Source organism: Condylura cristata, unplaced genomic scaffold, assembly GCF_000260355.1.
Source record: "Condylura cristata isolate star-nosed mole 26May11 unplaced genomic scaffold, ConCri1.0 scaffold00013, whole genome shotgun sequence".
In the NCBI taxonomy this organism is placed as follows: domain Eukaryota; kingdom Metazoa; phylum Chordata; class Mammalia; order Eulipotyphla; family Talpidae; genus Condylura; species Condylura cristata.
Window position 1 is genome coordinate 37,183,256 of NW_004567114.1, and position 15,966 is coordinate 37,199,221.

A 15,966-nucleotide genomic window follows, 5' to 3' on the forward strand; every position below is an offset into this window, starting at 1 on the left:
ATGGAAGGAGATGGGAGTGTTTTCTGCAGCACTTTAGCTGATTTGTCCAGGTCTGAGAGCATGTTGGTGAATTGTTTAGGCTCTGGGTTTTTTTTCTGTTACCTTCTGCCTAGTTTACAGATAGTTTGCTGGCGATTAGCATTCTGAGAGACTCGGGGCATCACCAACGATGGTAGTTGCTATTCTGGTTAACTACCCAACATCTGCCCTGCCTTGACAGATGGATATAGTGAAGTATCGAGCTTATTAAATGTGAGCTGGGAGGAGGGATTTACTTGTTTTCTCAGGAGTCTCTTGGGATGTTTGGGTGGAAGCCAGGGGGTGCTCTTCATTTTACCTGATGACAATAGAACCCTGAGGGCTGAGGGAGGGGCTGCTCTATGGTATAGTCAGTCCGCTAGAGACAGAGAATCAGTGAGAAATGAGCAACAGGAAGAGCTAGAGAGAGAATACAGAACTCTAAGACCCGAGCCCTGTTCTTTTCTCTGTACCATGCTATCTTCCAGTGATAGGAAAACTACCCTGGCAGGCCAAGTCTGGCTGGTGAAAGTGGCTGCGTTGCAGTGTCTCTTATTTTCCCTCTCTCTGCCCTGGTACCAGAAGACCCTGCCCCGGGACTGAAACCCTGTGAATACCAGCGCCACATGGCCCAGGCCCAGTACGCCTATCCTGGCACCCGGGTCCACATCCCTCAGTGCGACGACCAGGGCCACTTCCTTACACTGCAGTGTCATGGCAGCACTGGCTTCTGCTGGTGTGTGGACCCCAACGGTCATGAAGTCCCAGGCACCCGTACTCCGCCTGGCTCCACCCCACCGCACTGCGGACCACCACCAGGTGAGCCAACCAGTAGAAAAGTCTGTACCGGCAGACTGATGGCGGTGGGTGGTAAGCCCAGCCCACACCATCTCAGAACTGAGTGCCATCCTTTCATAGCCACCTCTCTGAGTATTGTCAGGCAGGAGGAGGGGCATTCCGGGACCCCCAAATCTGCATGCTTTTATGTGGTTTTTGCCATCTATTGTATCAAGACAAAACATACTCTAGTGTATAAACCCTTCAATGGAAAATAACTTTAATACAATTAGTGTGCAATAAAGAGAAGGGAAAGGATATAGTTAAACTAGTTTCCACTTAAACACCCTAAATTATCCACCCTCTTGTGGGTAAATGCTCAAACAGGGCTGGCTGCCCAATGCACTGAGGCCCAAAAGCTTTTCACAAGTCTAAGGGACCTTCTCATGGGGATCCCTAGCGAAGGGTCAGGCAGGTCTGGAAGGAAAAGAGCAAAGTCAAAACCCAAGTCAAGATAAAGGCTACCATTGTCAGCCCTCCACAGATCGCTCACCCAGGTCTCTGCCTCTTTTAAATGTCTCCTTCTTTGTCCCCCAAGTCCAAGGCCAAAAAGCAAGTGTGGCTTCCTCACCTCTCTGTGCTCCATGTGCCTCCTCCAAGTTCTCTTCCTGATCTTCTTCCTTCCCAGACACCTCCCGCATCACCTCCCCATTCCCTGGGGATTACTGTTACACAAGTCGCAGCTGTCACACCTTCACGTCAGACTGAGCTACAAGTCAGGCTGAGGCTGTAGCTCAGGCTCTCTTATGGCAGCTTAAGGAAAGCTTTGAGCTAGATCTTGCCATTCAGCCTTTTGTCTAGAAGATGTGCCTTCTCATGTAACATTCTGCTCCTTACCTCTGCCTTCTGAACTGCAGGGAACAGTGTGAAGTCTATGTTAGTGTCAACAGGAAAAATAACTCACTTCTGGGTGAATCTGGCTAATTTGCCTTGAGTTGATCTTCACTGTAGCTGGGTTCAGCATGTCACCAGGGAATCCCAGTTGCCCAGCCACCTTCTGGAGAGACTCGGGCACTCTTCCAGTGGCCTGAATGCTTGACATGTCAAGGGCTCACAGTTCATGTCAGCCACAGGTTGCCAAGGCAAGTTTCTCTGGATTTATTCTAAAACAGGAAGAACTTTCTTTTTTGAATTCAGAAGAACTTTACTATGAACATGTAGGAGTTGTAATGTGTAACTCTTTTAGCCAAAATGATTCCTATATCCACAGGCTTGCTGTTCAAAGAGCCATTTCCACTATAGAAAAGGATTCAATAAATGTTAATCTTGGCTTTTAATGAGAGTAAGAATAGCTGGAGAATCACTGACCAATTCAATCCATTCTGTGTGAACTGATGGCCAGGCCATTGTGGATTCTAAGATTCATCTAAGATTTGTAGATGAATTTGTGATGCTTGATCTAGGTGTATACACTGGTTTCCACGGTGACACTCCTAGTTCCTCTCTGTCCCTATTTTTGGGAAAAGATTTTGCAGGTCTGAAAAAATACAGAGAAATCCTGTTTCACTCATGCCTACTCTTTAAGTTTCAGTTCTAATTCCAGCTGGAATTTGAAGACATCAGATGGTTGGGAGGTGCCTTCAGGCAACAGCTCAGAATTCTATTAAATTTATTAAGACAAGCTTGTGTGAAGGACAATGATGTAAAAGGGAACCAAGAGAATGAGAAGTTAATGACTAGAAGAGGGACTCGTTCTTGGGTACAGACTTTCCCATGGCCCAGATTTCTCCCCTGGCACTGGTTGGACCTTGGCTGCCATTTCTGATGAGTCTCATCTGCATAATGGGGTCAGCTTGCAGGGGGACAGAACATATTGTGCCCAGGGTCTCAAAGTACCTTAAAGCTTGCCAACCAGAAACAGGAGAGAAATAGATTCATGGCTGGCTTGAGAAGTAGTTCCAAATAGTAAGGAACAGGCATGGGATGCCCACACGAGTGGACAGGAGGTAGCATTTCCTAGAGGCTGTCTGTGCTGTGTCTGCATCCCAGAGAAATGAGCCTCACCGGGTGGTCACCTGGATGGCGAAAGTTTGCTCTGAGTTCAGAACGTCGACCTGCGCGGCACTGGGAATTTGGCCAGGGATCCCACCTTGCAGTGGCTAGCAACTGTTTGAGGAAGTGGCATTTTCCTTTCTGGATTCTTTGAGACACAACTGGATGAGAATATCAGACTCTTGTTTTCTCTGTGGTTTTCTAAAGAGAGATACGCTTTTCATGTGTCATGAGCTATAGAGGCAAACTGGAAGGTATTTGCCCCTCAGACCTGGTGTGTTTTGTGGTAGGTTTGGGCTCTGAGGCTTTTATTCACCACCTTCCTGCTTTCCTAGAAGGAGTTGTGAGGGCTGAACCCAAATGAATAGTTTCCAACTTTGTTATTGGGTTGAGACACTGGAGGCTTTGACCAAAGAAGATAGAAAATGACTGTGCCTTAGAGGGTTCTTCTGGCTGCACCATGGTTGAGCTTATACTGAGGTGAGAAGAGGGATAAGTAGGAGAGCCAATAAGAAGGCTATTGTAGCCATCCTGGCACCAGGTGATGGGAGCTTGACCAGGGGAATGGATTAGACAGGTAAAAAGTGAAGATATTTAGAATGTAAGTTGAAGGTAGAGCTGATGTGATTCTTTTGAAATATCAGATGTGGAGCATGGGAGGAAGAGTCAAGTATTGGACCTGACCAATGCAAAGATGAATCTGCAATTTACTGATAGGGACAGGGTGAGAGGATAATAGCTTTGAGACACAGTTTTTGTCAGCTCTTCTCTGAGACTTATAGATCCAAATGTTGGTATCAAGGTGGTAACTTGCCGTGATTCTACACACACAGGCTTTGAGTTGCAAGAGTTTAAAAGAAACACCTTCTACTTTAATTCCCTTTGGGAATCCCTTCATGCTGGCTGAACACATTATTTCTATAGTCTGCAGCACAGACATTGGGACCAAGTCTCAGTGGTCCCATGGAAGCCGTTGTCAAGAAAACTGCAGGCAGAGAAACTGCTGTGGGAGAAAAGTTACAGAAGTTTTAAGTATGAGGGAGGAGAGGGAAGGTGCTAGGGTAAAGGGGACAGATGGAGCCTGCAGAAAAAGGCTGAGCTTTGAGATCACCCAAGGGCAGGTGGCCAAGGCCTTCTAGGGTCTCAATGCTAAGGTGCTTGCCATTATGTTCACACACAGTGTGGTTTCCCAATGGTCAGAGGCCAAGTGTCACAGAAGGATGGCATCCAGTCATGTGTCCCAAGACACACACTGGCTGGTCCCCAGAGAGCCCTTGCAGAATCAGGCTGGAAGCAAGTGGGAAAATAAGAACTGACTTTAAGCAACATGCAGGCCATTGAGTCCCCAAGGACAGTATCCACAAGTGCTGTCAACAGAGGCCTGGGTCCCAGGAGAGGTGGTGTGCATGGGCCTCTCCTGGCCTAAGTGAGATCGTCCCCTCCCCAGGCTAAGTGCACCCTGTTCCGTCCTGACGTGATGGCCTTGATGACAAGTCCTCCCCATGAGGATACCCCTTCCTCTTGATTCTCAAGGGAAACTTTGAGCATGTCTATGCTCTGGTCCAAAATCCAGGTGTTTGGCTGGGACCTTGTTAATGGACAGTAGGAGGAAGACCAGGTGGCCAGGCAAGGGCGATCTTGATCTGCATGATGCATTTTGTCCTTGGCTCACAATCAAAGGTTTTTGTGTCACATCTGCTCAGAGCCCACCCAGAGGCCCCAGACCGTCTGTGAGCGCTGGAGGGAAAGCCTGCTGGAGCACTATGGCGGCCCACCCCGGGATGACCAGTATGTGCCCCAGTGCGATGAGCTGGGCCACTTCAGCCCCCTGCAGTGCCACGGGAAGAGTGACTTCTGCTGGTGTGTGGACAAGGACGGCAGAGAGGTGCCAGGCACCCGCTCCCAGCCAGGCAGCACCCCTGCATGTAAGCACCCTAACGGCCCTCACCTCAGAGGCACCAGAGGTGCTTCTGTACAGAAGCTGCCCACTGGGGGGAGGTGGGCCACAGGAAGTAATGTGTTGTGTGCTGATTCATAATCTGGTCAAGATCCCAATTTGGATTTAATATATGCTTTTGTCTTTAGCAGTTTCTGTAATTAGAACATCTGGAACTCAGCTAAATATGCAATTACGCCCCCTCCCCAGCCTGGGGTGGAAAAGAACTTGTCTCACCCTGGGGTCCCAAAGAAAAGCTAACACAATTCTAGCTAGCTGTTTTTTTCCTTTAAAGTGAAAAAAATATCTTCTGCTTTGTTCTGAGGGAAATGTTTTGTTGTCTTCCCTCTTTGTAACTGGCAGTGATTTACATAAATGATCCTTGGGGAGGAGCTAGAAATTAGAACATCTGGAGCACATCTGTCTAGGGTGAAGAACTTTTGATGTTGTAGAGGCTCTGGCATGCAGGTCAAGGACTTATCTTCCCCTCTCCCCACCACTGTGCTCTTCTCTTCTCTCATACCCTCCCCCTGCTTACACATGCCAGGTATACCCACGGTGGCTCCACCCTTGGTCCGGCCCACACCCCGGCCTGATGTGACGCCTCCATCTGTGGGCACCTTCCTGCTCTATGCCCAGGGCCAGCAGATAGGCCACTTGCCCCTCAATGGCACCAGGCTTCAGAAGGATGCTGCCAAGGCCCTGCTGTCACTGCATGTAAGGTGGATTTCTCTTGTTGGGGAGTGGGTCTGTATGGGGCTTTCTGGGGGCCCAGAGTGGGTCATCTTTCTAGCAAGGGCCTCAGGAAGGAGAGTCTGGAGCATTTCTGGGCTGTCGTTATCTTCACGAGCCTGACACCATCCCCATACAAAATGGAACTCTGCTACTTGGAGTCACGGCTGACCAAGGCCACTCTCTCAAGTTGACCCATGATTTCTGGTAAGTGGAATTTCAGAGTTGTCAGGATATGGAGGATGGTGATCTAAGAGAAAATGAACAGCTTAACCAAGTCCCTAGGTTCTCTCCATGCCAGAAATCACTAGAAATCCTGGAAGTCAAAGCGACCAGAAGACCATGTGCAGGGGGTGGTTTCTGCGATCAGTTGAGAATCCCAAGTGGAGGCTGAGGACCCCCCCCCCCCACTTTGGTTTTGTGGATCAGTCTTTCCTTCTGACTCCTTCAGAGATGAAGATTTGGGTGAGACAGCATGATGCTAAGGAAAGGAGTAGACTGAGCTTTCCCTAGAAGGTGCTCACCACTTCTTGAGTCACCAGCCTCCCTATTGCCAAGATTCTCCATTTTGGAAGAGGGATTTCCCTTTAAAATGGAGATTGCACAGAAAGCACTGAAGCTTGCAATATACATTTTTTCATTGTAATGTTAATGAGAATATGGTCGATGTTGAACAAAACATTGGAGAAACTTTCTACTTAAAATATATATATATTTTTTTACTGAATTAACATCAATGTTTTTAATGTTGCTTTGCTTAAAGTCAGTTTCCAAGACACTTAATTCCTATCTGGTGCCAAAAATACCTCCCTTTCAAGATTTCAGTTTGTGTTTGACAAACAGTAGCAAGCTGTTTTGTGAGTTTCTCTTAAGAGGCAGAAACTAAGAACTCAGAATTACTCCACACCACCTAGTCACGATTTGACTTAATTTCTGAACTTGCAGGGGTGGTGGTGATGGAAGTGAGAGAAATAAGAGCATGGAATATAAGTACATCTTGGGGAAATGTATGTCAGCTTTCCCCATGGAACTCTTTAAGTCATTACATGGGTTAATGGGTTCCATGGGAGCCCATGTGAAAGTGTGCTCTTGCCAAGGGAGACATCTTTTCAAGCAAAATTGTACTTGACTGTCAGCTCTCACCATACAAATTGCACTTTCCCAGAGGCACAAGTCAGGTGCTCGAGGAGGCTCTGCACACTTGCTGGGCTTCTCGAAGGAGCAGTCTGAGTTGGAAACTGAATGAAGCAAGTAGTGTGTGGAGTTTTAGAAAGAAATATCAGGCTCAGTATTCACAACAGATTCATTTATTCATTTTCTTAGCAACACGGAAGGAGGTGTGAGAGATCATCAGTGAGGCTGGGTGATCACCATCCCCCGACTGTTTAGCCCATCACATTTCAGATCTGCTTTTTCATGAAAGCTCTAGTAGTAGTAGAAGCAAAGTGACTGTACCTTAGGTTAAGGGAGACTCTCATAGGGATGGGGATAGTAGACTGGATTTTGATATATGTAGGCAGATTTTAGAAAGGCTCCTTCAAAAAGTACTGATGACATTGAAAGGAATCAGTTTGAACCTGATAAAACATTAAGGACTTTGGTGAGACTGCTGTTTGACCTCCTATCACTAAAAGGCTGAAGTTTATCATTATATTACCTTTGTTCTTACCACTTCCACCACCAGTAGTCATTATTAGTGCATTCTATGCTCTGACTGGGACCCTTTCAAGTGTTTACATTCATTTTTATAGTAGCCATATGAAGTATAGGTGCTGTTATCTTCACTTTGTAGGTGAGACCAGGCAAGGAGGTTAAGCACCAAAGTCATACATAGAGCTAGTATCTGAGCCCAGCTTTGGTCCCAGAAAGGCCACTTCTACCATCCACATGTCTGAACCATGCCTTCACTACCCAAGACAATACTGTACAGGGGCGTTCATTGTAGGCAGCCATGAGAAAGGCAGCTGAACAGACTATGGGAAATCCTAATTCTTCAATATGTGTTTTGGTCCACGAAGGGCTCGATAGTCGTGGGACTTGACTATGACTGCCGGGAGAGGATGGTGTACTGGACAGATGTTGCCGGGCGGACAATTAGCCGTGCCAGTCTGGAACCAGGAGCAGAGCCAGAGACGATCATTAATTCAGGTCAGCAGTTTCACCCAGAGGACCCTTTCAAATGATTTTACTAACTCCCAGTTATTTGCCTTTTTTTTTTTTTTAAATAAAAAAGCTTTACCTCTTCTTTCATCTTTCGAGGGGGTTTAAGTTCTATGCAAATCACTTTATTGAACTAAACAAACCAATCCTTTTGTAAATAAACACCTTCATCCATGGGGAATGAGACAGTTGTGTGAGCTCTTCCTCTTGAAACCCTATTTCTCTACAACAAGGGCTCACAGACAGTTAAGAATTCAGAGAGTGGTCATAGTTTATATTGCCTGGTCCCACACTGTCAGTGCCAAGTGTCATAAAGTGGGCAGGCCTGTTAGTCTAGAGATAACAAGAAATTTTTCTGCCATGTCTAAACTCAGTTCTTGTGCTTTAGAGATTCTCAGACCTCTTCAAATAATAGACCCCTTAATCAATCATATAATTGATCGATCCCATTTCATGTTTGCCTTCCATACCCAGCAAATGTGTCAATTCTGCCTTTGTTTTATTCCCAGGTCTCATAAGCCCTGAGGGCCTTGTCATTGATCACTTCCGTAGAACGATGTACTGGACGGACAGTGGTCTGGATAAAATAGAGAAAGCCAAGCTAGATGGCTCTGAGCGCAAGGTCCTCTTCCACACCGACCTTGTGAACCCCCGTGCCATCGCTGTGGATCCAATCCGAGGGTCAGCTGGGCTTATCTATTTCTATTACTTGTAGAGACTGACTGGAAATCCTTACATTTTACATGAGGTGTGGGCAGGGTCAGATGAGTGAAAGCTCAACTGCATTAACTATTTACTAAAGACCTACTAGATGTCAGATATTCTTATGGACAAAGAGAAGGTTCAATTTACTCTTTCTTGGAACTGACATTCTATTAGGAGGAAGCAAGACTGTAAACTAAATATAAACAATTATTTGCACTGACCATTGGTTCAAAAACATGCACAGTGCAGTCCAACAAGGCAGCCTCTTCAGTGACCAAAAAAAAAAAAGTACATTCAGAGAGAGGACATGGAGGGACTGGATCAGATGATCAGACTAGGAGCCTGCTAAAGATCACAAACTAGATGAGGTAGACCTCCTTCAGCAATCTAGTAGAAAAGCATAGTGTTGATATCACCATAAAGTTCACCTCCATTTAAATGGCTATTAAAAAAAAAAAGCAAAACGCAGATACCAGCATTCTTTCCCGAACCCATTTCCACTGTAGCCAAAGTCAGTGAAAAGTGTTTCTTGTTCACAAGTTACTACAGGTAGTTATCAAATGGGAGGTGGTCAGTGTTATAGTGCTTGTTAGAACACAGAAGGATTTTAACTGAAGACACTTTTGTCATAACTAATGGGGCTTCTGCCAAAAGAAATCCAGAGAATCCTCAAATAAGAAACGCTTTTAATTTGCAGCAGTCTTTTTAAACTAAAATAATTAGTGAAAAGCCTTAATTGTGTTCTGAACACTGGGTTCTACACACTAAGATCTATATTTGTCTATTCCATTTACCCACAGCAACTTGTACTGGACAGACTGGAATCGAGAAGCTCCTAAAATTGAAACATCATCTTTAGATGGTGAAAACAGAAGAATTTTGGTGAACAAAGACATTGGACTACCAAATGGTTTAACCTTTGACCCTTTCTCCAAAATGCTTTGTTGGGCAGATGCAGGTAACACTAACGATGAAACATAAACATAGAAGGCTTCATATTTGTGCATATGAGCCCTCTCAAGATATAATAAAACCAAATTCCATTATTTAGAACTTCTCGCTTAAATATGTACCACCACAGTACATGGCCAATGCTTTTATCTGTGAACTTTGAAGTCACTACAAAGCATTCTTTTAAAATATATTCCTTGGGGGTGTTTATGAGAGACTGAATAGGCAGTAAAATTTGGAGTCTGTACGATCTCATTTTTGTATTACTTGCCAGTCCCCCAACATGAATACTTACTATATTTTTTATAATGGGCATTTTGTAAAACTTAAATGAACAGGCTTTTTTTCCCCTGCCATTATAATATTTATAAATATCGGTTATTGTAACAATGAGCAGGCTAGTATGCTGAGTTTTTTTTAAGTTTATATAGTACGATTTGCTTCCTTCAGAAATCTGGGTTGTCAATATCCAGGTTATCTAAGTGTTGTGATTGAATTATTAGCACAACTGAAAAGATGGTATGTAGCAAGTTATATATGAAAGAATGCAAGATTGTTCTTAATGAATTCATAATCTAAAAGGAACTAACCATGCAGATGGGCATCTAAGCAACACAGGTACATTTTAAAATGTTTGATTTTTAAATCAGGGTTCCATGAGAAGTGTGGAACTCAAGAGAAATTCTTGGTTTGTTTAGCTACTATAAAAATTGCAAGACTGCTTCCTTTACATTGAAAAAATGAGCCATGAAACCATTTTATTTTTTATTTGTACCTTGAAAATTATTCTTTAAAAAAAATCAGGATTTTAGTTTAAAGGCAACCTTGACTATTATTATATGTTGCTTACAAGGGTCAAGTTCTTATCCAGATGCCCTATTTGACAATCATCTCTATGCCCTACTTAAGTAAACCCGACTAAACTGTCAAGATTTCGGTTTACTCAATGATACAATAGAGTAGGAAATGTTAGTTTCCATATTGACTGTAAATTCGAATAAAATAGTTTCCTTTGAGAATGCTACCTGCAACTATTATGACAAAGCTTTTTATTTTCACTGCATGAACGTGCTCATTTTTCCCCCGATGTTTTAAAAGGAACGAAAAAGCTAGAATGTACCCTTCCTGATGGAACTGGACGACGTGTCATTCAAAACAACCTCAACTACCCCTTCAGTATTGTCAGCTACGCAGACCACTTCTACCACACGGATTGGAGGAGGTGAGCCCAACACACTCTGGACTGGCCTGACAAAGCAGGCTGTTCTGGAGGACATACCAGATGTCAGTGACATATAAGTTCTCACTTCACCATCTCTTCAGTAGAAAACATTCAATGTTACTGCTTTTAAAGTCATCTTTTAAAATCATAATTTTACATTACTCAAAAATTCAATGGTATTCCTTATAAAATAGGCAGACACATTTGGTAAATCAACTATCCAGAAAGAGTACATTAAATTTCATAGAATATGACTACTCGCTAAGTGGTGTGATGAGATATAGACTAGGTATATGGTTCCATTTTTTTAAAAACATGACAAAAAAAGAAAGTCTCTAAGGCCTTTTACCACTGGCCTACCAACCCTGCTGGTATGCCTAGATGCCCAGGCATCGGTATTTTAATGGCTCACGTGCTCCTACTGTGCAGCTAGGGTTTTAGAACCACTGATTTGGATGAGTTATACTCATTAAGACACACTGCTGGGTCCCATCCTGGAAAATTCTGACTCTGTCGGGCCCACAACTTTGCATTTCTAACATTTGAAGATCGATCTTCTGAATCTAAATCAGTCAAAACTCACTTGGTTATTAATTTGAAAAAGCTTCTATAAGGTTGGCATAAAATAATAGTTCTCTGCTGAAATGGACTTTCCTATCTGACCTAAAATCCAATGAACTCACTACTGCTTTGTTACCAGGGATGGTGTTATATCAATAAACAGAGACAGTGGCCAGTTTATTGACGAGTATCTCCCAGAGCAGCGGTCTCATCTCTACGGGATAACTGCAGTCTACCCCTACTGCCCAGCAGGTAAGCATGCTGTGCCTATGGAAAAGTAGGGCAGAAAAGGATAGACCTGGGAAATGATTCTCTAATTTAGCCCAGTTAATAGCCACTGCCACCAGTGAGAACCACTTTTTCCAACTTAAAGGCCAAAACGTGCTAGCAACCAGCCTTTATACTACTTTCAGCCTATGCAACAGAAAGTCTGCTGCCTTTTTTTAACATCTACTTTTAACCTTCACTTTGGCAGGAAGAAAGTAAATATGGCATGTAAAGGATTTGGAGTTTAAATACATTTACTGAAAAACAAAGGTGAAGAAAGTAAATCGGCCATTAGAAGTTCCTGGACATACAGTACAAAAAGACTAAGTATATTTTGTGAAAAGTTTATACCTCAATCTTTACTACTGTATTTTAAAAAGCAACTTCGCAAACATCAAATTCATTCAGCTAAAAACCCTAAATTAATTTTTGCTATGAACTCTTTCTCACCAAGAAATTAAAGCACATATGATCAGTACAAAGTCCAATCGTAAAGATCATAAACCTCAACAGAGAATGCAATGCAGGACTGAATGGGAAGGAACCAAGAGAGCTTCCCAGCAAAAGTTGTAAGACTTTTTTTTACCTCTTTCTATTTATACTGAAAGGTGCTAGAATATTTCAATTTGTATTTTCTGATCCTTTTAAGTTCCTTTATAGAATTACCCACAGAAATTACTTCATTTATAAATGCCAAAGATGTAACAGTTCCCAATTTCTATGTTAATCCAATAAAATATTTTAAGGTTTTCCTATGATTTGCATTGTCTCTATGGCACATACTTGTAACCACAAAGGACTTAACAAATAACAGTCAAAAACAATCCACTTTCCCAACTTTATTAAAGAAAAAGCAATGATGGTAAATCTCTAGAACATAGCCAATTTTCTGGGATTCCTCCCTTGAAAATGTGACAGTTGATTTCCAAACACATGCCAGAATGTACACAGTTCCCAATGGTACTAAGTAGGCGAGATGCTGAAATCCTAAAAATGTTCATCTTCCAACTTTCCCCAGTCTGTGGTCTGTCTTTGGATCGGCAATAATTGCCTGAACAGCTACTATGGCTTCATTAATTTTTGTCTGTAGCTCTCTGAGCTCTTCTATATGTAGCAATCGCAGAATTTGAGCAGCTTCATTAAGAACTGCATCTGTTTTATAAGAAACACTGCAATAATTAATAACTTGGTACTTAAGACCATTTCCTCATACAGGTCCCCCATCTCTAAAAACTGATCAAAGTCACTTACCTCCTGTGTCAAAACCAAGAATATGCTTGTCTAAAGCAACAGGTAAGCCCTTTAAAAGAAGAATTTCATTACAAATAAGTCTTTTCTCATCTGTAACTGAAAAGCAGTTCATTACAAATAAGTCTTTTCTCATCTGAAACTGAAAAGCAGTTAGCAATTTTAACCTTGTCTAGCAAGGGGACTGAGAGTTATTCTCTTCAAACCAATGATATTTTTCGTGTACTGGGAATTTAGCTCCATCAACCCAGGCAAATAAAATAGCTCCCTTTAGTAGCAGTGTATAGCACAAATTGACTTAATATTAATTTCAAGGTTATTTCTCAGTCCTTACAAATTGCACAAATTTAATGATTACTCTAAACCATTTAGCTAACCAATAGCTAGTGACTATGGTTATTATTAGCTTTGACTATGATGCTGCTGAACTAGAGAATTAACTCACAATTATCAAAGGATAAGCAATCTAGACTTTCTGCTGGTTGTAGTGGACACAATAATTACCAGTGAAAGTACTATTTATACTGTTATGAATGTCACTATTCAATTACTGTCTAATGCAAATCTACCTAGGCTCTATCTGCTTTAATATCTATATAAATGAAGAAACAAATTGTTATAAAAAAACAGACCCCTTTCCCTTGTCTTATCAAGGGGCAAGTACCCCTGAAAATGCCTGTGTTATGGTTACAACACTCAAGTCTAAGAACTTTTCTGCTTACTATAAACAGCATGGTAACTGGAGATAAATTTAGTTGAAGCACTGAAAATTTTACTTTGCACACAAGAGGAAGTGATTTGTATATGCCCTTATTTGCAATGCTGCCCACAGAGCACTGCTGAATGATTTTATTATGCTAGGACAATTTACTGTCTCTTCCTATGTGGTTTGAAATAAGTTTGCCTTTTATCCAATATTGAGTGGTCTGATTCACACACAATAAGACCCTTTAGAAGAAATGGGAGTGTCTTTCAGAAGGACCTATACTGCCTTGGCATTAGAAACTTCTTAAGTGTCAGGTCTGAGAAAAAGTGGTTAGAAGTCACTTCAGAGGGGCAAAAAAGAACGAGAGCCTAGAACAGTGGGGTGGTGCTTACTGTAACATCTATGCAGGAGAGGAGGCATATTAGGTGCAGCAGCTGCTAACTGTAGGTGATTCCGGGTACTGCTTACTAGTCAATGGGAATCTGGACTTGTGGTAGCTAATGTGAAGTAAAGTAGTTCTCAGTCTACAAAACGGGACTCAAAAGATGCATTTGTCACCTGCACCGAGCCTTACTCTTCTCTTATAGTTTCTACGACCCTTGACCTGGGCTCATCAAGTAGCTGCCATAAACTTCCAGCTGCCATAAGAGCACTGGCTCACAAATCAGACTGCCTAAGCTCAAGTACTAAACTACGTGACCTCAGGCAAGTTAAATTTTTCTTGACATGTTATGAAAGAAAAGGAAATTAGTAAAGTGTGTTTTGTTTCCAGCAATTAGTTAAAATAATCCAGTTAATTCCAAAGGGATAAATCTTTTAAACAAATTTCAGCTGATTACAGCCTGCAGTAGTACACACTGGTAGACTATGGATGAGCCACTATTAGCTTCTCTAAGGTATGAAGAAATATGAAGCTCATATTTCACCAAAAAGTGACCCCTAGCAACAGAATATAATTACTTAAGAAACAAATTCAGTCTCACTAAAGGGACACACACATTCTTAAGAGATGTACACTTGAAGCATGTAATAATGCAACTTCAAACTTAAAATCTAGCAACTATCCATTCTCTGGTTTGTTCTAACTAAATTGGTATTTTTACGCATGCATGTAAAAGTCATGAAACTATTAGAAGAAACCATTAATAATTGAATTTATTAAAAAATACATACCTCTTTTGTTTGGTTTGCTTTTGCAACTGCATCCTGTGTCAGACGCTCTTGGACCAAAATGCGAATTGCCTAAGAAAGGCAAAAATGTATTTCTATTAGTTGTCATCTTTTCTTCTCTGTGGTAGAGAATAAAGGCGCCCAGTTTAATGATATTAGCAAAGTATCACTTTTTATAAGGTGGAGTGATGCTCACAATAATTAAATATTTTTTGACTAGGTGATACTTGCATAGGGTAAAGTAAAAAATTTTAATACAGAAGGATACCTGACAAATAGGTTCCTTCCTACTCCTGACCTCAGCCATCCCTCTAGAAGACAATCATTGTTACCAGTTTCTTGAATATCCTTACAGGAACTCAAGTTACAATCATGATCAGGCATGTGTACCCAGCCTATATATCGTAAAATGTTTTCAAGTCTCCATCACTAAGGTGTTAGCAGACAAGTGGATGCAGGTACCCACACATTCAAATAATGACACAAACCAAATGCCACATTTGCAAAATATTAAACCAATCTTTAGCAAAATTGCAAATATAGTGAACAGTCCAATTAACAAAATTAATGAATGGATTCTCAAACCTAACAAATCTCTGAAGACATACTCCATACTGTAGTGTAAGTTTGTATATGCTGCTTAAAAATAACAAAGAACAAACATGCACTTATGATTAGAATTCTATAAAGCTTTTGGTTGTAGCACATTTTTTTTTTTTCACAGAGTTTTTAAAAATCCAAGGAAAGCAAGCACCCCAAATATGTAACACATTGTCGGTTTCTCATCTTAGTTTATGATAAAAGCTGACATGGCCATTTTTGAAACTGTTCCAAAGCAATTTACATGATTGCCTTAGTAGGTAGCAAAGGCCCTAAAAGAACTGAATTTCACCAAAAACAAATTCTCTTGAAATCTGAGGTGAGAAAATCCAAGTTAACATTCAGATTCAGCATAGAGAAAGTCTTTATACTCTGGGAAATCACCACCTCCTACTACTCTTATGGGTAGAGTAAATTTAATTGTTCAACGTACTACAAAGTAGTTAAAAGTAATTTACAAGCACAAGGTATAATCAAAAGCTCTTTAATTTCTTATAAACTCATTAATTTCTTAAATAACCTCCAAGTCTGATACCTTAACTCTCCCCCCACCCTACCACACTGTCAACTGGTGTTAAGTCCTCTGAAAAAGTATGAGTATACATTTACTTTATAATTACGAGACCTCTTTCGGGCCACTGGGTTCCCTAAAGTGGATGAATATGAGCGGTCTATCTAGAATGGGGGACTTAGAAGCCAGAAGCAATCATTCAAAAAAAAAAGGAGGGGGAGGGAAAAGGTCAGAGTGCCTAGATCAAAATCCTGGTTTTACGTTTTCAAATAACGTCAAGTGCAATTATTTCATATACACAAAGAAGCTTAAGCCTCTTCCTCATGAGTTCGATTCCCACCTGCCCTGGA

General features: G+C 41.7%; 2 protein-coding genes across 4 annotated transcripts in view; one reads left to right on the plus strand and one right to left on the minus strand.

Annotated features, from left to right (window-relative positions):
* NID2 (nidogen 2 (osteonidogen)) overlaps positions 1-12,674 on the plus strand; it is a 59,950-nt gene extending 47,276 nt beyond the window's left edge. Inside the window, exons 13-22 of one of the 3 annotated variants that reach the window (XR_001145413.1) lie at positions 601-837; positions 4,551-4,772; positions 5,331-5,500; positions 7,534-7,663; positions 8,185-8,356; positions 9,181-9,338; positions 10,430-10,553; positions 11,254-11,366; positions 11,590-11,950; positions 12,597-12,674. Coding sequence is in view for 2 of the 3 variants with exons in the window: in XM_012724500.1 (XP_012579954.1) it covers positions 601-837; positions 4,551-4,772; positions 5,331-5,500; positions 7,534-7,663; positions 8,185-8,356; positions 9,181-9,338; positions 10,430-10,553; positions 11,254-11,366; positions 11,590-11,600 (1,337 nt within the window). In the remaining variant the exon portion in view is untranslated. Of the gene's footprint in view, positions 1-600; positions 838-4,550; positions 4,773-5,330; positions 5,501-7,533; positions 7,664-8,184; positions 8,357-9,180; positions 9,339-10,429; positions 10,554-11,253; positions 11,367-11,589; positions 12,137-12,596 lie in introns of those variants that run through there. The other 2 variants (XM_012724500.1, XM_012724501.1) reach the window with 2 other exon arrangements.
* The window catches only part of LOC101628535 (chromosome unknown open reading frame, human C14orf166), a 15,281-nt gene continuing 11,520 nt past the window's right edge, over positions 12,206-15,966 (minus strand). The window contains exons 6-8 of the mRNA XM_004681870.2: positions 14,509-14,577; positions 12,633-12,681; positions 12,206-12,533 (exon numbers count right to left, since the gene is read on the minus strand). Of these exons, the coding sequence (XP_004681927.1) occupies positions 12,379-12,533; positions 12,633-12,681; positions 14,509-14,577 (273 nt within the window). The 3' untranslated portion in view covers positions 12,206-12,378. The remainder of the gene's footprint in view (positions 12,534-12,632; positions 12,682-14,508; positions 14,578-15,966) is intronic.